Below are 20810 nucleotides of genomic sequence, written 5' to 3' on the forward strand. Positions count from 1 at the left end.
AAACATGAAGATAAAGGAAGAAGCACAGGACAGTCTAAACCGGTTGCGTGTCAAAGAGCAATAAAAGAAAAAGAAAAATAGAGGAAATTGCAGCATCCACCACAATAATAGCCCTGCAAGCCTGAAGGCCATTCACCTGCCCACTTCAATTTCCTATGAAATCTTCACATTTCTTTACTCCTTTCTTCTCCATCTAGTGCTCCCTGAGGTCTCTGTGTCTTAGTTCATTGCCTACCCTAACCCTCCTTCCTTCAACCACCTTCCCTGCTCAGCTCCATGCTGCTGGCATCCTTGTCTCAGACAGACTCTCCCACTAGCACTTCCAGCCTTCATCTCCCCTTCACCCAGACCCCTTATCACCTCTCATTTCCTTCTGAAAGAATGCAACCTGTCCCGAGATTATGTAGATTTCCTCCCCACTTAGTCAAAATTATCTCCTGCTCTCCTCAAAGCAGCCGTGTGCTTTGTGATCGTTCCACAGCTAACCCTTTCCCCCCTAGCTGGGGGAAAACCTGTGAGCATTCCGTGACATCACAGCAGCTAAGCTGTTGGCAGGCGATGGCCTGATACCCACCATTCCTTTCTGGCTGCTGTTGTCACCTTGCAGGTTGAGGAAAGGGTTGGTTTGTGTGGTGAGAACAGGTGGGATAGTTACCCCTGCTGCAGCTGACATCAGGCTGTTCCCACTGGTGCTGAGTGATGGGGAAGCCATCAAGGAACTGGCTGGATTAAGCTGCTGAGGGGAAATGGAGGCCAGGAGGTTGCTGTTGGCAACTGAAGCTGCAGGGACATTGGAGTGGAGGAGGGATGTGGAGGTAGCCGGCCCGAGGCCAGTCATGGACAGCTGGGAGGAGCTGGCCATCTGGAGCCGCTGCAGCTCCCTCTTCTGCTGAATCTGTTGAATCATCTGGAATACCAAAGCCTGCTGCTCCTGGGAAGACAAAATTGCAAAGGTCAGCTGCAGAAGGATCTTGGCAGCTCTCCCTCCACGCCAACAGGAGAGAAGAACTAGGGGAAGGAGTGCTCCCATAACTTAGGTCTGCCATCCCAGTCATGGGCTGGAGCAGGAAGGAAAGCTCTGCCTGAATCAGGATCCTACGCTATGGGATTTCATCTGTTTCTTGAGGTGCCCCCCCCCCCAGGGATCTTCACCCCGCAGTTCAAGAGCCACTGCTCTGCCTACTGTCTCTACACCACTCATAATGTTATGAACCTCTCTCATAATTCCTCCGCACCCCAATCTTTGTCCCCCCAGATGATCCAGGCTTTTTCCATCCTTTCCTGGAACTTCCACCCCAGCCTTTCCCCTACCACCCAAGTATAAGAAGCCAAGGCACCTCATCAGCTGCTTAGCCCCCTTGCCTGCTACAACTGTGGGCAGCAGTTGCCAACCAGAGCAGAGGTACTTACCGGGTTGAGTGGCTGTGAAGTCAGGAGCTGCTGCAGCTGCTGGAGCTGGAGCTCGTGCTGGCTGAGGAGCTGCTGCTGCTGCTCAGTCAGGTGGCTTGTGCTGGCCATGCTGGAGAAAGGGAAGAGGGACAAAGCATTGAGGGGGGTGGGGTTAGATAGCTATCTCCAGAAAGAGTGGGGCCATGCCCCAAAACATTGGCGCTCAAGACAGAAAAGCCAACTGACCCCTCTGGTTCTAACTTCACCCCAAGTAACACCTGCAGTTTCCTACTTAAACCTCCCCAAAACAAACAAGAGCTGAGGCAGCAGGAGTGCTGTTTGGGTCAAAGAGGGCTTGAGAAGAACTTAATGGTTCACTGTGTTCCCTGGGTCAGATTTGCCTGCCACCTTCCAATGGCACTGAAAATTGGCTGCGTTAGGAGGCATGCCAGGCATGCTCCCTCACCTGGCCTCATGTACGGGAGGGCAACGTGCGATGTGGCTCTTATAAAACGTCATTGCGCTACCCTCGGGCTTCCCATAGAGGCACTTGGTTGGTCACTATAAGAACAGGATGCAGGACCAGCTAGGCCTTTGGTCTGATCCAGGAGAGCATTCATTTCCCCACCGCCTTATGGCAAGAGACCAGGCCTTGTTGATGCAAACTGGCGGTCCAGAGAAGGCATGAGTCTTGCTCCCCTGCTGTCATGCTTCCCTTATTGTGTCTCCTTCCCCCACCTTTGGTCACTTATATGCCTTAAAGGTTAGAAACTCTCTTCCCTTTTACTTGCACCCAGGTATAATTCCGGCAGTCACAGAACTGCAAGGTGCAGGTAGCCCTAGTTTGGATCTTTCCAAACTGCAGGTTGGACTACACTTCAAGGCAGGGGTGGGGAATGTTTCTCACACATTCCCTGTTGGGCAACCTTCCAAGGGCCACATGGCAATAGTAGGCAGGGTCAGGGTCAAAAGTGGGCAGGGCAATGGGCTTATGCTTTATGTTTGTACAGTAGGCAAGTTCATACACCTCCCCCACTCTATCCTCCATCCAGACCAGAGTTCAAGGAGACATCCCAACCAGGCAAAAGTACTCTAGGTGTGAAGCAGGATCACTGAGGGGCGTGGCTTGAGGAGAGTTCCGAGGGCCAGACAGAGAGGCCTGGAGGGCTGCATCTGGCCCCAGGCCTGATGTTCCCTACTCCTGCTTTATGGTGAGCACACATCTCTGCATCTCTTGCTTCCATCACTGATGCCTTTTCATCATTTTGTGCCTTGCCTGGATGATATAGCTCAGGGGTATGCACAAACCTTGCAAAACACACATGTGATTAAATCTGGGAGGCCAACCAGGAACAGCAGGTGTGGGTGAAAGCCAAATGCCCGGGAGCCTGGCAGAGTAGGTGGGGACAGCCACCTCCCCTGAAGCTTTCACCAATAAAATGCTTTTCTGGAACGTGTGGCAGAACTCTGGCCAAGTAGAGCCCCTTTAGGCACTGCAAACCCACCTCCATCTGTTCCTCCCTCCTTCCCCTCCTTCCTGAGTCTTACCTGCTTTGGCTGCTGGAGAGCTGCAGGTTTGGGGGCCCACTGCTTTGCACCAAGAGGGGATTCTGGGCCTGGGTGGCCACTGCTCCATTCAGACCTCCCAGGATGCCGTTGATGGGTACCTGCTGCCCTCCCGCCAGGCTCCCAAGTAGACCATCCACCAGGCTATGATTGGCAGGGGCACCTCCCCCATGGACTGTCCCCATTGCCCTTGCCAAGCCATTCACTGGTGGCGGCTGTTGCACCCCAGTCGTCATCGGGAGGGAGGCAGGGCTCTGCTGCAGCAAGGGCAGCGGGGGAGGCGTGCTGTGGAAGGAGAGGGAGGAGCTGCTTCTGCTGGGGCAGCCGGAGTGAGGATCCTGCAAGGAGGGAGGAAAAAGGAGGGAAAATCATTCTGGTGTGAAAGGGATCCTATCCAGGGGCTGCCTGTGACTGAATCCAGCACATCCCACCAAAGGGAAAGGCATCTGCCAGGTCCAAACTGCTGGCAACAGGGATGGCATTTTGATGCCTAAGCTAATGAGTGTGTGTGTGTGTGTGTGTGTGTGTGTGTGTAAGTAACCCTTGTGGGAGGTCTCCTGTGCCAGCCCCTGTTGAAATGAATGGAAGCCACGCAAGTGTGTTGCCACACTCATACACAGCTCCCACTGATTTCATGGCAGCTGGTGCTGCAGGAGATATTCCCCATTGGCTGGTCTGCCTGCCACTCGGCCACGCTCCATGGCACTCCAAATCTGCCATGGAGGAGCCGCTTCCGGCTGGCGGGGGTGAAAGTTCCAATAAGCAACAGTGGGGAGAACGGAAAGAGATGCTCTGTACCTCGGAGGAAGTGGAGAGCGAGTTTTCGATGCCAAAGCTGTTCTTGCAAGGAGGGCTCTTGCTGATACTCAACGAGTCGCTGTTGCACGCTAGAGGGAAAAAGAGAAAATCAGGAAGCCTCTCCAGAGAACATCTCCACAGCTGCAGAGCACCTTGTGTCTCCGACTTAGCCCAGCTTAGCCCACCCTATCCAAGGTGACAGCTAAGAGCTTCTGGATCACACTGAATGCCTTGGGTCTGTGCCTCTTTCTTTTGAAGCACAGAAGATGTTATGTTGTTGGCATGTGACTGTCTCAAGATACAATGGAGTGCGCCTCTGGGGATGAAGTCAAGGGTCAAGGGCTGCATTAGCTGCACCAAAGTGACCTCTCTGGGTTCAAGCCTGGGCAGTGTGTATGGAGGTCCTGGGCTGCCCAGACAAGACTCTCGTCTTGGCCTCACTGATGTGGTCCAAAGGACAGCAGAGCAATACGTTTGGCACCAGCTGGGCTGCAGGAGTTGCCAGAAGGAGGCACACAAGGCACCATTCAACCATCTTAGGGACTTCACCGCAGATTTGTGTAGGGTTTACTCCTTAGCCCTTTCTTCTCTCAAAGATAACTTGCAAGGCAGAGGTGGTTTAGGATCACAGTTTTCCTTCTCCTAGATGGGCTACCTTCCCAGGTTGATGAGCCTCATCTGCCCCTCACTTCCCACTACAGCATGTGCAGAAACCACCATATATGCTGATTTCTGACTCTCCTTGTCTGCAAAGTGGCTGAGGAACCAAAAAAGGCCAAACCATAAAGTTTTGTTTTGTTGAGGAGGAGCTGAAAACCCTCTTAGTTAAGATTAAGGAAAAGGAAGTTGAGGGACATAAAAGCACGGTATCCCATAAATGGGATGCCATGACTGGAAAATGTCCTTGTCAGGAATTAAGAAACAACCAGGCAGGGCTTAGAGGAGAGTTCATCTCCATACCATTGGAGGCCAGGATGTACTGAGCCTGGCCTGCAGGGCCGTTGCTGGTGGTGACCACCGGGAAGGGGACAGAGAGCTGGACGTTGAGAAGCTGCAGGCGCTCCTTCTTAGCCGCCAAAGTCATGATCTGCTCCTGGAGGCGCTGGTTCTCTTTCTGCAGCGAATGAAGGGCCTTGAGCATTTCTACAACTGCAGAAAACGTGGGTGGGAAGGGGGCCGGGGGCAGGAGGAGAGACAACGAAGAAGGGTCGGGAGTGGAGCAGGGTGGGGAGGGAACAACAGTGACACAGTTAGAGCATACACGAAAGGGAGGAGGCAGTAAAATAAGGAGCACAATCAATGAAGTCAACAGGCTGCCCATAATTCTCTGCCCACTGATTTGCACAGAAAGGAGCCCTCATTCATTCGCCTATTATATTTTCACCCCACCCTTCTTTGGAGAAGTGCTGGGTAGCACACATAGGACCGCCCCTGTCCCCCTTTGCAACAGCCCTGTGAAGTAGGCTGGGAAATAAGTAAGTGGCCCAAGGTCATAAAACATTCTTGGCTTGGGGGATGCGTTGGAACACAGGTCTCCATGGTTTGAACCCAAAGCTCTAACCATCAGAGCACACCTGCAACTTGGGGCCCTGTACTCCCTGATGGTCAGGAATGAGGTCCAAAGGTCTGAGAGGTGTGAGGCTCGATCTTCCAACATCCGCATGAACCAACAGAAGTGGTTCTTTCATTTTATTTTTTTAAGAAATGAACCTCTTCTCTGCACATCTGCTTTGCTTGTTGACATATGGCATCAGAATGCCACCTCCCCACCCCTAAGCAAGCCTTAGCAGGGGAAGTTTTCTGCAGAATGGAGATAGCCTGATGGGAGAAGTATACATGAGTGAGATTTGCCCCCATCCTTAGCCCCTGAGCAAAGGCAAACAGTTCCACAAGGTCTCCTGCGACTCACTGTTAACACCGGCTTCTCCATTGCCCTGTTTCTCCAGGAGCTGCTCAATGTTTGGTGTAGCCTGGGGAACGTTTTCCAGCTGCCCGCTGCTCGTTGATACTGTCTGGTCAAAGAGAGTGGGGAGGCTGCTGATGGGGGACCTGCAGAGGGAACAGAGTGGGGGGGAAAGTGTTGTCAGAAGGTGAAGGACAGTCAACACACCTCCTAAAACAAGCTATTAAGTCCATTTGTCTCATGTTAAGAACTCCACATCAGCTGGAAGGCTGCAAGATGTAAAAAAGTTCAATTCTGTATGTATTATGAAGATTCCATATGTTTTTGCTTATTTGGCATCACCAGCCACAGGGAGACACCTTGTCAAAACCCCTGCCCTGCCATTTCTCTGCACCTGAAATTTCACCAGGCACTGCATATTCAAGGGTATCTTCTCAGAAAAGCTACTCTCTCCACATGCAATGAGGATTTGTGAAAGGAAACATGTTAGTTACCCTGTCATGCCCCCATTGGTTTTGTCTTCCCTATTAGTCTGTTGTGTAGAGCAACCCTATCTCTGGATGACGATATTATTATTATTATTATTATTATTATTATTATTATTATTATTATTACTACTACTACTACGTTATCCTTGCTAGTTAAGCAGTGCATTGTTTCCTTCTCTCCCCCGCCCCCAATGCAGTATTTCAGGCAAATAAACTTACATGGAAGAAAGACTTTCTTGTGGTGATGACCCTCGGCAGACAAAATTACAGTCTTCCAAATCTGCTTCTGGAAGTAGAAATATATAGAGTGGCTTAAAAAAATTATTTACAGACAACCTCCCCAACACTACCGTAAACGCTTGATATGGCAGAAGACCTGACCAGACATGATGCAGCACTACTGTTTGTTCAAACCCAGATTCTGTATTAAAACCTGCTGCTTAAAAGCCTAAAAACTTTTGCCCTTTTCTCCAAGGACACTCCACATCCAATATCAAAGAGGGCATCTGGAAGGGCATATTCTAGGGAAGTAAGCTTCAAGTAGGGATTGAAGTTTAGCTCTCCCTATGCCCCTATTTGCTCTTTAATAAAGAGCCCCCAGTTTTAAAAGAGAAGACCACGGTTTATAGAAGCAGGTCTATTGTTGTGTCTAAATCGACCTGCAAAATCCCTGGGTGATTTGCTACATTAACACAATTTTGCTCAAGTGAATTCAACCGTGATATTATTTATTATAATCACAGATCAATTTGGAGTTTCTCAAAACACTGCTTCCATTTATTTCTGCATACCCACAACTGTCCTACACTCAATAGTTACGCAGTTAACATTTTACACTACACAGTATTACACCTTCTGTGGATTCAAAACAAAGCCTCTTAAACCTTCCTGTTAAAACTGAAAACACTCAGTGTAGCCATAACAACATAACCACTTCCTGTCTTAAGGAATGGTGTTACTCCCACATGCCACCAGATGGCAGGCTAGTGCAGTCACTGTGTCAACATAACATGGTCTCTCTCTTTCACTGCGCATGCGCACGTATTTTCCCAAGGGTTCCAGGTCATATTTCTGAAGCTTGCCTGCTGTATTTATACACCAAACAGCTTGATCTTGGTAAATGGCATGTTTTCATTTTTCTTTTTTTAAGGAGTAAATGTGAAACTTTTTTTCCTAGCTTACCCATCACACTTCCCCTCATGTGTGGAAACCTTATCAGCTCTAAAGACTTTGGAACTAAGCAGCATTGGGAAGAAAGGGAAGGAGATGACCTTGTAGACAAGAGTGGCCTTGACTTTCAGAAGGACGTTCTATAATGAGATCATTTCAAACTTTCTGGTTTGTGTACCTGTCCGGTTGCTTTCAGATTGGTTCAGCAGAGGATTGACCGACAGCCCAGAAGTGAGGGGGCTTCCAAAAATATGCGAGGAAGGGAGACTGAACGTAGATCCCGCCAGTGAGAACACCTGCAGAGGTGAGGACAACAAAGGAAGAAGGGAAAAGAAAAACAGCCATTTCATTTTAAGAGTTGTCTTTTCCAAACTTCTGATCAGAGCTTAGGCTGGTACTGAATGGATGAGCGGAACAGACAGGCAGCAGACAGATGATGTCTGGGCCTCTGTCTTAAAAAGAAGCTTCAAAGCATTTCAGTCTCATGTGGCTGTAGGGACACTTCATTAAAATGAAACCATTTTATTTCTGCAGGAAACGCAGGTGAAATTGGTGCTGGTGGTGGGATACCTGGAGGCATGTAAATTAGCCAGAGACTAGAATAATAGGCCGAGGGTGGCGCTGTGGTCTAAACCACTGAGCCTAGGGCTTGCCAATCAGAAGGTCGGCGGTTCGAATCCCCAAGACGGGGTGAGCTCCTGTTGTTCGGTCCCAGCTCCTGCCCACCTAGCAGTTCCAAAGCACATAAAAAGTGCAAGTAGATAAATAGGTAGCGCTCCAGTGGGAAGGTAACCGGCGTTTCCGTGTGCTGCTCTGGTTCACCACATGCCCGGAAGCTATACACCGGCTCCCTCGGCCAATAAAGCGAGATGAGCGCTGCAACCCCAGAGTCATCTGCGACTGGACCTAACGGTCAGGGGTACCTTTACCTTTAGAACAATGGGGAGAGCTTTGGCTTTGGATGCTGAATCATCAGGATGGAATTATGAGAGAGCTTTCTGGATTGCTGCTTCAGTTCACCACCATCAAAGAATAATAGCATTTGTTTTGCTTTTACTTGGGAAACGGCAGTGGTTTCAGAGTCCAGTTAATGAATGTACAAGTTGCAAATCAAAATGAGTGCCTACATTTACCGTGAGGGCTGCCGACCAAGAAGAACGGCACCCTTGACATTTCTCACGCAGCCTAGCATCGTAAAGTGCACCCAGCCACTGAATACTGCTATTCACCAGCAGGTTTTCTGTATTGCATATTCCAAGTTGGCCCACTATAAAGCAGCAAAATCAGCAAGCAGCAGGAGCAGCATGCCTGAACAATGAGGACTTGGGAGTTACCCAGACCCTGAGAAGCAGCCACGCTTGTTTGCTTCACATTTTACAAATCACGCTCCACAGAGGTCAGTCAAGCCCTAGGCTGTTTCTGTTTGTTTGATGCCTTTTAACTTCTTTACCCTTTTACACACATCAATCTTAACCAGCCAGGTGCTCTCCCGTGTTGTTTTGACCACAAGTCCCATCAGCCCCAGCCAGCACAGTTGTCCTTTAGAACATGCCCCATGCACCCCCTCAGTGCACAGAAATGACTTAAGAGCACGGATGATTGAAGTGCTTACCTGGGTTGTGGAGACGGAGGAAGAAGAGGCGGTTGGGATGGCGCTAGCGAAGGGAGAGCGGGTGAGCTGGGGAAGCGACGAAGTGCCTTGATGAGCCAGGAGGCTGGAGGAGAGAGGAGTGCTACACACTGTCCGGAGCACCCCACCTCCGTGCGAAATCGGATCTTTGTTGCTTGTGTAGATCCCTGCAGGAAGAAATGAAAGCAAGACTTGGAAAGAGATGGCCAGGCACCAAGGAAAAGGATGTCTATAGGTGCTTGTATCGAATTCCCATGTTGCTTCTGCTCCTCTCTCTCAGGATGGTTTGACAACCTTTCCTTTCCTTCTGCATCCTCCCAAAACAATCCCTTTAGGGCATGCCAGTATTGTTCCCATTTTAGAGAACTGGACCAACTGTGGCTGAGGGTTTTTCCAGTGCACAGCATAGCACACAGCACCTCTGTTACTTGCCTGATATGTGGGATCCAGATAAGGCATTCTCTCAGCCAATAAGCTGCCAGGGCCGTGGTGCAAAGATCCCTCCGGCGCCCCCCCTTCCCCAGACTTGAGCTTTTTTTAGGGCTGGAGGAGGTGGGCAGCGGCTGAAGGGCAGCTACTTCAGCGGGGAAGAGGCAGAGGCTGCATGCGGCACCTCCTGGCTTAGCCGGCCACCTCGTGCTGCGGTGGCCACGGCAGGCAGCACACCAAGCGAGCGGGCTTGTGCTGAGCCCACTCCTGCAGAGCGTCGGCTCGGTTTTTTCCCCTTTTAGCCTTCTGGTGCCCCACAGAATTCAGTGCCAGAAGGCTAAAAGGGAAAAAACTGACAGCCTCACTCAGCGCGCTTGTTCGGTGTTCCCTGGACTCTCGCATGGCACACTCCAGAACTTGGCGTCCCGCACCACTAGCCTCAATGGGTAAGATGGGCCTGTTAACTGCAATGTTTTGATTCTGGAAATGACATTGTTTTCCCCAGCTATTCAGAGCAATGTCGTCTGGAGTGCTTTCTGGAAGGGACAGAAACCCTCTGGACAGTATTCGTGAGATTACTGATGACTTAATTATACAATTCCTGCCTTCAATGCCCAGTTCGTTTGGTGACTCTAAGGGCAAAGACAGATGTAAGGTTTGTAGAGCAATGAGACTGATCTGGAAACGCCCTCATTGCATCTAACCCAAATGGAACCATTTCTCTCCAGAATCAATCTCAGAACAAAACAGTTCCCAGAAGCACGCTGTATACAGCATGGCTGGCCTCCTCTGACATCACCAACAGCCTTTCCTCCACCCCCAGAATAGTTTTGCATAAACACCAGGAAGAGTTTTCTAACAGTTGACTAAAAATAATATTATAAGAGCTGTTTGACAGTGGAACAGACTCATAGAATTGTAGAGTTGGAAGGGACCCCAAGGGTCATCTAGCCCAACCCCCTTGCAATGCAGGAATCTCAACTAAAGCGCCCATGACAGATGGCCATCCAACCTCTGCTTAAAAACCTCCAAGGAAGGAGAGTTCACAACCTCCTGAGGAGGACCACTCCACTGTCAAACAGCTCTTGCTGTCAGAATGCTCTTCCTGGTGTTCAGTCAGAACCTCCTTTCTTGTAAATGGAAATTCTAGGATTCTACAGTTCCATCACCATTACCCTTTAAAAACAAAAACAAAACAGTGGATAACATTTCTGTAGTGCTGGGGGTTTTTTGTGTGGTTTTTTTTTTTTTAGAAAAAGAACTACATTCTGCATGAACCATGGCCAGAGAGCCATAAATGACAACCTAGCCTAGAGCTGATTCACTGCTATGCATGTCTGCCAATTCAGTTGTGGTGCTGAGAGAAAGCCAGGCTCATACTGCGGCTGAAGAATTCACTGCAAGCTCTGTTTTCCTCCCCACCAGACCCCATACATAAATCTTCACTGTAATACTAGCTCAGTCTGCCAAAAGGGGACTTCCTTGCAGGTTGGGTGGGAAGCTGAAACTAAGTAGCCTCAAGTCAAAATGAGGGGTAATTCTTAGTCAATTTCACACCCTCCCAACCCAGCAGCCAGTTTTTAAATTTTGCTCTCTTTTTTTGTGAGTTCCTGGGGTGGAGTCAGGGATTGGCTTCTCAGGTCTTGTGCCTTGAGATGCAGGCTACAATCTGAAACATACTTACCAGGTGTAAGCCCCACAGAACACAGTGGGACTTGTTTCTGAGTAAATGCACACAGGATTACATTGCATGATAGTTTCAGCCCTTTTGCCCCCAGATAGCTCAATTGGTAGAGTATGAGATTCTTAATCCCCGGGTTGTGGGTTCAAGCCCCATGTTGGGCAAAAAAATATTACATTGCAGAGGGTTGGACTAGATGATCCTCATGGTCCCTTCTAACTCTACGCTTCTATTATTCTTTTTGCAAACCAGGAGGTTGGCATGCACATCATTCAACCCAACAATATACAGCCAAAGCACACTTTGAACTATTGGGCTGCATCCTGGCCTACTTTACAGGGCTGCTGTAAGGACCACAAGATAGTGTATGTGATGTGTTGGAAAACCTGAATATTCAAAAACTCTATTAAAAAACTATTTAAGTTGTACTATTATTGTAATACAGAAGTCTGGACAAAAGGTGAGCTCTGATAATTAATGGGACCCGGGCAAAAACTGTTATATTTGGAAACATTACCAAAAATGTTATTCAGATGCTGACAGCTTTTAGTGCTTTTCAAAATTAAGTTTTGCCAGCTTAATTTTAACTAAAGTTGTCAACCGTTGCATGCGCTTGAGAACACAGATCAAGGGAAAGGAGGAATCTATGTGTCCATTTACAATCCCAAAACTATAGTTAGTATCATGTCTGCAGTCCTCAAGGCTTGAGAGATAGTCACTTGCTTGAAGAGAGTTCTAAATTTGACCTGCCCCTCTCTTAGTTCCTTAGTAATAAATTACACATGCACAATTCCACTCATCCAACTGATTCAAATTCACTCAAAGAACGAGGTGGATCCCAGGGTCTCCTGTGACGGCCACTTTTATGCACCATGTACCCGAATTGTCCATGCTAGAAACATAAGTGTTTGACATTGGTGCATGCTTCAGACATCTCCCAAGTGTTAGCATGTTCCACCTAGGAATATCCTTGCAGCATGTCCCTCACAACTTTGAGCCACATGAGGCTGAAGCAGCCTGTAGCAATAGCCTTGGGTGGGAGGGCAAAATCTAGGAAACCCTTAGGAACCTTCTCTTTCCACTTATTGCCTACCAAACCCTCTTGCCTTCAATATTTGCAGATTTAATATTGTTCTAGCTATTTGATCCAGCCCAGCCACCTTGCTGAACTGAGAAGAGAACACACCTACTTCTCGATTCCATATTGGCAGATGAGAAAACTACATTTATATTCCACCCACCTGGATGACTCTTGCCTAGGTAAGCAACCAGCACAAGAAGCAGAAAATGGGGACTGGGAGGGGATGAGAGAGAGAATGGGAGAGAAAGAAATTTAGCAAATGGGTAGGTATCTGCTGGAATCTTCACTTCCATTTAGGATGATGCCGCCGGCATCATCTAAGGGACACTCTTTAGACCAGAGCTTTCCAAACAGTGTGTTGCAATATGTTAGTGTGCCGGCTAGAGTGTGTAGGTGTGTCACGTGAACGCTCCTCCTGGGGCTGGTAAGGGGTTAGTTTAACCTCTGGTTTGCTAGTAAAACTGAATTACTATGTTGCAAGATGATGTGTGTCTAAAAAGTGTGCCACCAACATGAAAAGTTCTGAAAGCTCTGGTTTAGACACTTGCGCCTGCTAAGTGCGCACTTGCAACATCTCTGTCGGCCACCGAAAATGTAATGTGTGAACGCGACGACAACAAAAAGCACGTTTGCAAGCACGCCTATCGCAAGAAGTTCATCAGGGAGCTGGTGCTGGCTGCAGCTGTGTGAGGAAAAATTCGCCCTTAGTAGGCCTGGATTACGGGTTGACAGGCAGACCCACCTCACGCAAAAAAGGCTGATTCCTTTGAACTCAAGGGAGTGAGGGAAACAGGGGAGGAAAATCCGTATGGCCTGAGGTTACGATTATGGGTAGGCGTGTGTGGCTTGCAGCAGCTCCTCCCTGAGAAATAATTGCATCCTGGTTTCTCTTTCTCTTCCACTCCACAGGCCCCTCCCCTGCCCCAAAGCAATGAGAGCAAAAGGCCGTCACCAGGGAATGACACAGAGCTCAGCTATGCCTCCTATGCCTCCCCTTCCACCCTCTCATCTGCCCATGTGACCTGAATAGCAAGCCTGCACAGAGATGAGAGCATGCCAAATCAGCTGTGCCCAGGTCAGGCCTCCCACTTCCTTCCCCTTTAACCCTTTTTTGCTGAAGCTGCCCCTTCTTTGCCATTAGTGTCACTGCCAGGAAGGTGTTGCTGGTGGGGTTTTTAAAGGTTGTTTTTTTACAGTGCCTCTCTTCCTGGCAGTCTCAAACACGCACACAATGGGTGTGTTGACGAAGCACTTTTGGGAACGTCCTTCAGCATGTAATGGGATCGCTATTTGGCAGGGAAATGAAGTGCAGGTGTTGCGATTCCACTCCGCCGCAAAGCCGGGATGCTTGGAAGCCGGGCTGCTCTGCCACAAGGATGTGGCTTGGGATGTGGGCACCACAGTCATGTGCATTAGCCCTAGTTTGTGTGCAGTGTTCATCACAAGGTGGGGAGGCTGTAGAATCGGGATTGGGACATGGAGAAAAATAAGTCCGTGGCCCTAGAGCAGCCTTTCTCAATAATCCCTAGCTAGCAGGACCAGCGGTCAGGGATGATGGGAGTTGTAGTCCAATGACATCTGGGGCACCAAAGCTGAGAAAAGTGACCCTAGAGTGACCATGGGCAGGTGAGGCCAAGGCTCCCGCACCTTTAATACTTGCTTAGAAGAGAATTTCGGCAGCTGCAGAATGCATGCCGAACAACATCTGCTGAAATCCCCTCTCCTGCGTAAGTATCGGTGCCCAACCAGTTATGAGTGGGAGGGAAGGAGGCCAGCAGTAGGTGGCGCCAGAGTCAATGGCAGGCAAAGCCAATGAATTAAGTTTTGCTCCAATCTTCCTCCTTGCTGCAAGACTATGGAGACAAGAAAAAGCTGCTGCGAGCAGGAACCCCCCCCCCATGGATGTAAGTAAAAATGCAGACAGTTGGGAGCTGGCTGAGGCAGGTGGGGTTGTGCCCCATTTGCCCTGGTGGTTCAGTCTCCACTGATAACTATTAAAGGTGTAAGAGCCCTGTTTTATTTTTCACCAACCTACACGGTTGCTACAAAAATCACCCTCCCCAGCTGCTATTTGGCAAAGGAAAGATGCTGCCGCTGGTGCCAATGACAGCCTCCCTTCCATGTCAAGCAGCAGCTTTGGGGGGAAGGACTTTTTGTGGGTTTCACAGCACAGGGGAAAGTGTTAAAAAAAACAACCACCCTCACAAGTATGGGGAACCTTTGCCTCCCCCAGATGTTGCTGAACTACATTTCTATCATTCCTGGCCACTGGACACACATGCTGATTTGTAGTTCAGCAATATCCATAAGGCCAAGTCTTCTCCACACCTGGAATAAAGGAAGAGGCAAAGGCTGACATGATGAATATGCCCAGATACAAAGAGTCCGCAATACAAGTGAGCAACAACCGGCACAGCTACTGCCTGAAAGCACAACTGGAGTAACACTGAAGGACTTGGGGAAGAACAAGCACATTCTCTGGGGCAAAGAAAAACAAACCCCTCATTTTACAAGGACATACCCAACTCTAGGCCATGTTTCTATACACATTTCCACCATTGCACAAGTGCTGCAAAACAGATTCCGTTTCTGTTAACTGAGAAGAGGGTTCAAGGAACAGCGCAGAGCTCAGAAGGACCACCCTCCCAGCTCCTGGAAGTCCTGCTTGCGGTTCAGCAGCCTTCTGGCTTTTGAGACTAACAGTGCAAACATCTTTTCTGCTGCAAGCACCTGGCTCAGGAAGTTGAGATGCGCTGTGGTTTGCTGGCTTGTTGCACTCCCAGAAGAAATCACACTGACACACATCACGGGTGCCTTGCCACAAACAGCGCAGGAAGCGGCTCTGAGATTTCACCAGGTAAGAACATAAGAAGAGCCTTACTGGATCAAACAGAAGGGCCAGCTAGCCCAGCATCTTGTTCTTATAAAAGCCAACCAGACCTAAGTACGACAAGCACTATTCCTCAGTTCTGATTCCCAGCAACAGGTCTACAGAGGCATACTGCCTTCAACAGTAGATGCAGAAGACATCCATCACAGTTGGCAGCCACTGATGGCCCTGTCCTTTGTGAATGTGTCTTTTAAAGCAGTGTTTCCCAAACTTGGGTCTCCAGCTGTTTTCGGACTATAATTCCCATCATCCCTGACCACTGGTCCTGCCAGCTAGGGATGATGGGAGTTGTAGTCCCCAAACAGCTGGAGACCCAAGTTTGGGAAATACTGTTTTAAAGCCTGAGATATCGCACTGTAAGGAGAGCTCTTCTAGATTAGACCAAAGGTCAATCTAGTCTAGTATCCTGTTCTCTCCGTATTACTATCCATGTTGCAAACCTTATCCTCACAGCTACATTGGACTTGGATGGCGACTGGAAACTTAGGGTTGATAGCACCTTTGTAACCCTCAAAACACACACACATTTCCCCAGCACTGCGGTGAACACTGATGGCGATGGGGGAATGAAAAGTTCTGCAACTTTTTATCACAGCTTCTCTGGCACGGGTTATATTTGGACTGCAACGACTGCCTACTGGCTAGCATGCATGTCATCTCCAACACACACACATACAGATTTGCCTATAAAAGCAGACAGCTCATCTGACACATGATGACAGAGGCGAGACTGAGGGTGTTCAACTTGCTTGTGTGTTTGCTTCCATTTTACAGAGTTGCAAGGTCAGGTTCGCCCTGTGGGTAAAGAACCCACTGCAACCACTCAATATTTCTCTAGATAGGTAAAGGTAAAGGGGTCCCCTGACCATTAGGTCCAGTCATGGTCGACTCTGGGGTTACGGCGCTCATCTCGCTTTATTGGGCAAGGGAGCCGGCGTACAGCTTCCACGTCATGTGGCCAGCATGACTAAGCCGCTTCTGGCGAACCAGAGCAGCGCACGGAAACGCCGTGGTACCTATTTATCTACTTGCACTTTGACGTGCTTTCGAACTGCTAGGTTGGCAGGAGCTGGGACCGAGCAACGGGAGCTCACCCCGTCACGGGGATTCGAACCGCCGACCTGATCGGCAAGTCCTAGGCTCTGTGGTTTAACCCACAGCGCCACCCACGTCCCTTATTTCTCTAGATAGATAGACATAAATACCTGCCTTCACTCTTGGTTTCTTTTGTTTTGTTTTTTCAAGCTGAGAGCTTCAGAACTCTGCACCAGAAGCCAAAACCGATAGGATATGCAGCATCCTGCCTAGAGGCTGTGGTACCTACCTGATCCCAGAAGCGGAGATTCCATACTGAGGCTCGGAAGGGCAGCTGCATGGCTGAAAGACCGAGAGGACCCTCCGATGCTGGAGCTGACCAGGGACCCCCCGGAGAAGGGCGAAGACGACGTAGCTGTGGATCCAACCAGCTGGGCGCCTGGGACTTCCTTGTTCTTGCTCCCTTTGGGCCTCCCTGGCCCATGTTTGCTTTTCTTGCTGGCCTTGTGCTTTTTTTCCTTCAGGACTTCTCCTTCCTCAACGTTGAGGGACGGCATCCGTTTGTGGCTGCCGCCACTGCTGCCGCCACTTCCGCCAGAGGTGCCCCCAATAGAGTTGGAGACCTTGTAGTCTACGGGGGAAGCGTCGTGCCCCCTCTGCTGGCTCACGGCTGAAGTAGAGAAGCGCATGATGGAGCCAAAACCCGAGAAGATCACCTTTTGCTCAAAGACGTCGCTTTTCTGCCCTTCGTACAACGGGGAGCAATGAGCGGAAGACGAGGAGGAAGAGACAGGCTTGCGGTATTTCTCTTCCTCGGGCTGCTGCTGCTGTTGCTGCTCCAGCTTTGGGAAGGTTACGAAGTCCTGGGAGAAGGGCAAGGAGCTGCATGAGGTACCTGGAAGGGGATCAAGGGAAATCTTAAACCTTAAGCAGGCAGAGATGAGGCATCAGAGCTATAGCTGTCACAGATCTAAGTCTACGTGTTCATTTGTTTGCTTGCAAAATGCCTAAAGGTGTAGAAGGCACCGCTGGAGAAAGCCTCACTGCTCACAGTTGAAAAAAACTAGATGCTCTTCTCACTTGCTGGATGGTTGACGAAGACTGCAATCGAAAAGGCAAAACCCACCAGGTGGACAACGTGGTTCCTTCTGGATTGTGTTGGGCTACAATTCCTATCATCCCTGACCACTGGCGGTGTGGGCTGGGGGCTAATGGCACTTGTAGTCCAAAAAACATCTGGGGACCCCCCCCTCACGCACACTGAATGCATCAACTGAAAAGAAGACTTAGCATGTCTAATTGCATGCACTTACATTCATATGGCTAGTTACTATCAGGTTGCATCCAACTAAGTCCTATTCATAACAGACTTATTTATATTAATGGACTGAAGCCCACTGTCATGGCTGACCCTACTGGCTCCCAGTTCCTTCCCATGCTTCACCTGCAGGTGGAAATGTCCCACTGGAAGAGGATGTGCCAAAACCCGTCGAGCTTTTCCCACTTCCTGACTTCTTGGCCTTGTGGCTTGTGCCATGGCTTGAAGACTTCTTGCCTTTCACTTCTGACCGAATGACCTCTGCGGTTTCTTTACTGCTCTCGTGGTGGTTGGTGGAAGTCTGCTGAAATGGACACATGACATAAGGAGAGAGAGATTTGAGACATTGAGCTGACATTGTATTGAATACATCACACCTAATACATGTGAATTTGGGACATTTTTGGAACGTGCTACTGCTGTCAGGAATCTTTGGAGCTCAAACCCAAAAATTCTTGTTAAGAACATCAGGCCAGTCAGTGGTCCATCTTGTTCAGTGGCCCATCTATTCCAGGGTCCCACTTCCACAGAGGCCAAACAGATGTCTATGGGAAACCCTCAAGCATAACCGGAGTGCAACAGCGCTCTTCCCTCCAGAGGTTTCCAGAAACTGAAACATTGCTGCCTCCAACATAACTGTCAGGGAACTGACATCGGAGCGAGAGGCGAAGGGGAGGCTCCCAGATGATGCTGGCGAAGGACCCAGCAGCAGGGGGAGAAACAGCTCAGTAGAGGGGGAAGCCAATCAGCACAACACCAGGGATAAAGGGAGGCAGACAGGGGAAGTGGAGAGAGGGCTCCAGGACTCTTCACTGGACATCAGTGAGGAGAGCCTAGGTCCTCCGCTACCCACGCCTTCCCTGTGCAGAAGACTCCCGCGCAGTGAGAGGAGGAGGAGACTGGGTGTCAAACAACTTTTATGTTGGAAGAGGTTCAAGAAACGCCCACTGACAGATTCTGCCAGTGACTGAGGCAGCCACAATGAGAAGGGGCTGTGCAGTCAGAAAGGTTTAACAAGGCAAATTAACTGAGAAAGGCACCAGTTTACGCACGAGTAACTCATACCCATTACAATAACCATCAGGGTTAGTAGCCAATGACAGACTTATCCTCAATAATTTTTTTTTAAGCCATCCAAGTTGGTTGCCATTACTGACATAGTTCAATTATGCTAGTGGCCAAAATTGTGGATAAATTTAGGAAAAGTTGCTATTTCTTAGGTCTAATGACTCATAACACCAGACTTTTTCAGAGTAATTCAATAAAATACGGTATCATTAGGAAGATAATTTAATGATAAGCATTCAACCATCATAGTTGGTACAAGGAGTACACTGCTGACTTTCAGAAATATGAGGTACCCAATTATTTATTTTTATTTCTGAAACACAAGTTTTTTGATATACCAGACTTGCACAAAACAGCAAGTTTTTTTTTTTTTAAAAAAGTATGCCACACCCAGCCTCTCTAGCAGTCCAGCAAGCAGTGCCTCACCTACAGAAGCAGAGGATGTGGGCATAGATGATACCCAGCAAAAGGTCACCACACACATGAAAAACCCACTTCCTGTCTACACAATGTGCTTCAGTATGTCCACACTTGGGTAACATGCAATTTTCTGTTAGATTTCCTGCCCCCCCCCCTTTACTGCATTATCTACAGACTGGGAAAATACGAATTAAATGTGGGCAGAGAGTAAAGGCTGCCACTCCAATGAGAATGACATTGTGCAGGCAAAGCAAAAAGCACACACATACATGGGCTGCATTTAATCCACTTGGAACTTCCATGTGCACACAGCCTTCATTTGAGAGCAAAGAGTCATTGTAAGGGCCTAAGGGGGAAAACAAAAGCTGAAGAGCTTTCAAAGTAAGGACTAGAAACTTGATGTGTGTGCTTTTTTAAAAAAAAGTTGCAGCAATTATTAGCCAGACTGTGAGGTGGCCCCCTGTGGGCAATCAAGAATTCTTCCAGATGACTTCCCTGAAAAAAGTAGTGTGCAGTGCAAAAACTTTTGATACACGGTTTAAAAAAACCAAAATCTCCATTTCCCCGGCGTTGTGTAATCAAGCTATCACCATACAACAGCTGGGAGGTTAAAATGCATTCCAGATGTGCCAGAAGTACGTGGAAAAGAGAGGGGTGAAAATCTAAAGCGGGAGGCCTGTGCCTTATCCAGGCCAGCAACTCCTGGGATGTTAAAATGTTAAACCCTTCTGATTTACGAACTGGGGGGGGGGGGGCGGATCTTTGACAACCACATCTGCCAAATGGAGGGGAAGCAGAAAAGAGATGGGGCAATGCAAGAGCAGCAGTCAACTATGCTAAACCCTCTAAGGAACCGCAAAAATGACCCATATCCCAAGCAGGTTCAGCCGACACACTGACCTCACTAACCACACCTCTGAAAGAGAAGCCCAAAGAATTTCCTTCCTCTCATCAACTCCTCTCCCTGCAAAAGCATTTTGGAACCCATGCACAACACATACAAAGCCATACGTGGGTGGGAAATAACCCAGAATCCACATCAAAGGCCTTCTTTTTAATCCGTCAGGCCAAAAGGTGATGGAGTGAATAATAATGTATTAATGCTGGGCAAAAACCTGACTCAGAAAATGAATCCAGAGTGGAAAATTCATTAAAATTTCAAACAGCAAGCAGTTAAGTAGAGGGACCCAGATGTTTTAGGGGACTGCTGATGAGAAGTTCAGATTTTTCAATTTAAGTTCAAACAAAGGCACCCAATGTATGAGACCAACTTGTCACTATCCTATACAAATAGTGCCTGTCTCCTTAGGTGGGAGTCGAGTTCTGTTCATCTCTAGAGACAGAGACTTCGGCCATTCATCCTTCATGGGAAGTTCTCCAACTTCCCCTGTTGGAACAAGGACCTTCCGTGTCCTGATTGGCTCCCAGCCTTACATTCTGACTGGATGCCAGTGGGAGTTCTATATAAACCCTTCCTAGAACCATAGAATCATAGAGTTGGAAGAGACCACAAGGGCCATTGAGTCCAACCCCCTGCCAAGCAGGAAACACCATCAGAGTACTCCTGACATATGGTTGTCAAGCCTCTGCTTAAGAACTCCAAAGAAGGAGACTCCACCACACTCCTTGGCAGCAAATTCCACTGTCGAACAGCTCTTACTGTCAGGAAGTTCTTCCTAATGTTTAGGTGGAATCTTCTTTCTTGTAGTTTGGATCCATCGCTCTGTGTCCGCTTCTCTGGAGCAGCAGAAAACAACCTTTCTCCCTCCTCTATGTGACATCCTTTTATATATTTGAACATGGCTATCATATCACCCCTTAACCTCCTCTTCTCCAGGCTAAACATGCCCAGCTCCCTTAGCCGTTCCTCATAAGGCATCGTTTCCAGGCCTTTGACCATTTTGGTTGCCCTCCTCTGGACACGTTCCAGTTTGTCAGTGTCCT

General features: G+C 48.7%; 1 protein-coding gene across 6 annotated transcripts in view; it reads right to left on the reverse strand.

The window, feature by feature from the left end:
- The window catches only part of MLLT6 (MLLT6, PHD finger containing), a 109535-nt gene that overhangs the window by 1497 nt on the left and 87228 nt on the right, over positions 1-20810 (reverse strand). For 2 of the 6 annotated variants that reach the window (XM_082197182.1, XM_082197180.1), the window contains exons 9-19: positions 17505-17679; positions 16350-16955; positions 8927-9111; positions 7493-7610; positions 6364-6430; positions 5663-5802; positions 4714-4902; positions 3754-3842; positions 2938-3293; positions 1411-1519; positions 575-931 (exon numbers count right to left, since the gene is read on the reverse strand). In XM_082197182.1, coding sequence (XP_082053308.1) covers positions 575-931; positions 1411-1519; positions 2938-3293; positions 3754-3842; positions 4714-4902; positions 5663-5802; positions 6364-6430; positions 7493-7610; positions 8927-9111; positions 16350-16955; positions 17505-17679 — 2391 coding nt within the window. Of the gene's footprint in view, positions 1-574; positions 932-1410; positions 1520-2937; positions 3294-3753; positions 3843-4713; positions 4903-5662; positions 5803-6363; positions 6431-7492; positions 7611-8926; positions 9112-16349; positions 16956-17504; positions 17683-20810 lie in introns of all 6 variants that reach the window. The other 4 variants (XM_082197179.1, XM_082197178.1, XM_082197181.1 and 1 more) reach the window with 3 other exon arrangements.

This window comes from Podarcis vaucheri, assembly GCF_965113315.1.
Source record: "Podarcis vaucheri genome assembly, chromosome: 13".
Lineage (NCBI taxonomy): Eukaryota > Metazoa > Chordata > Lepidosauria > Squamata > Lacertidae > Podarcis > Podarcis vaucheri.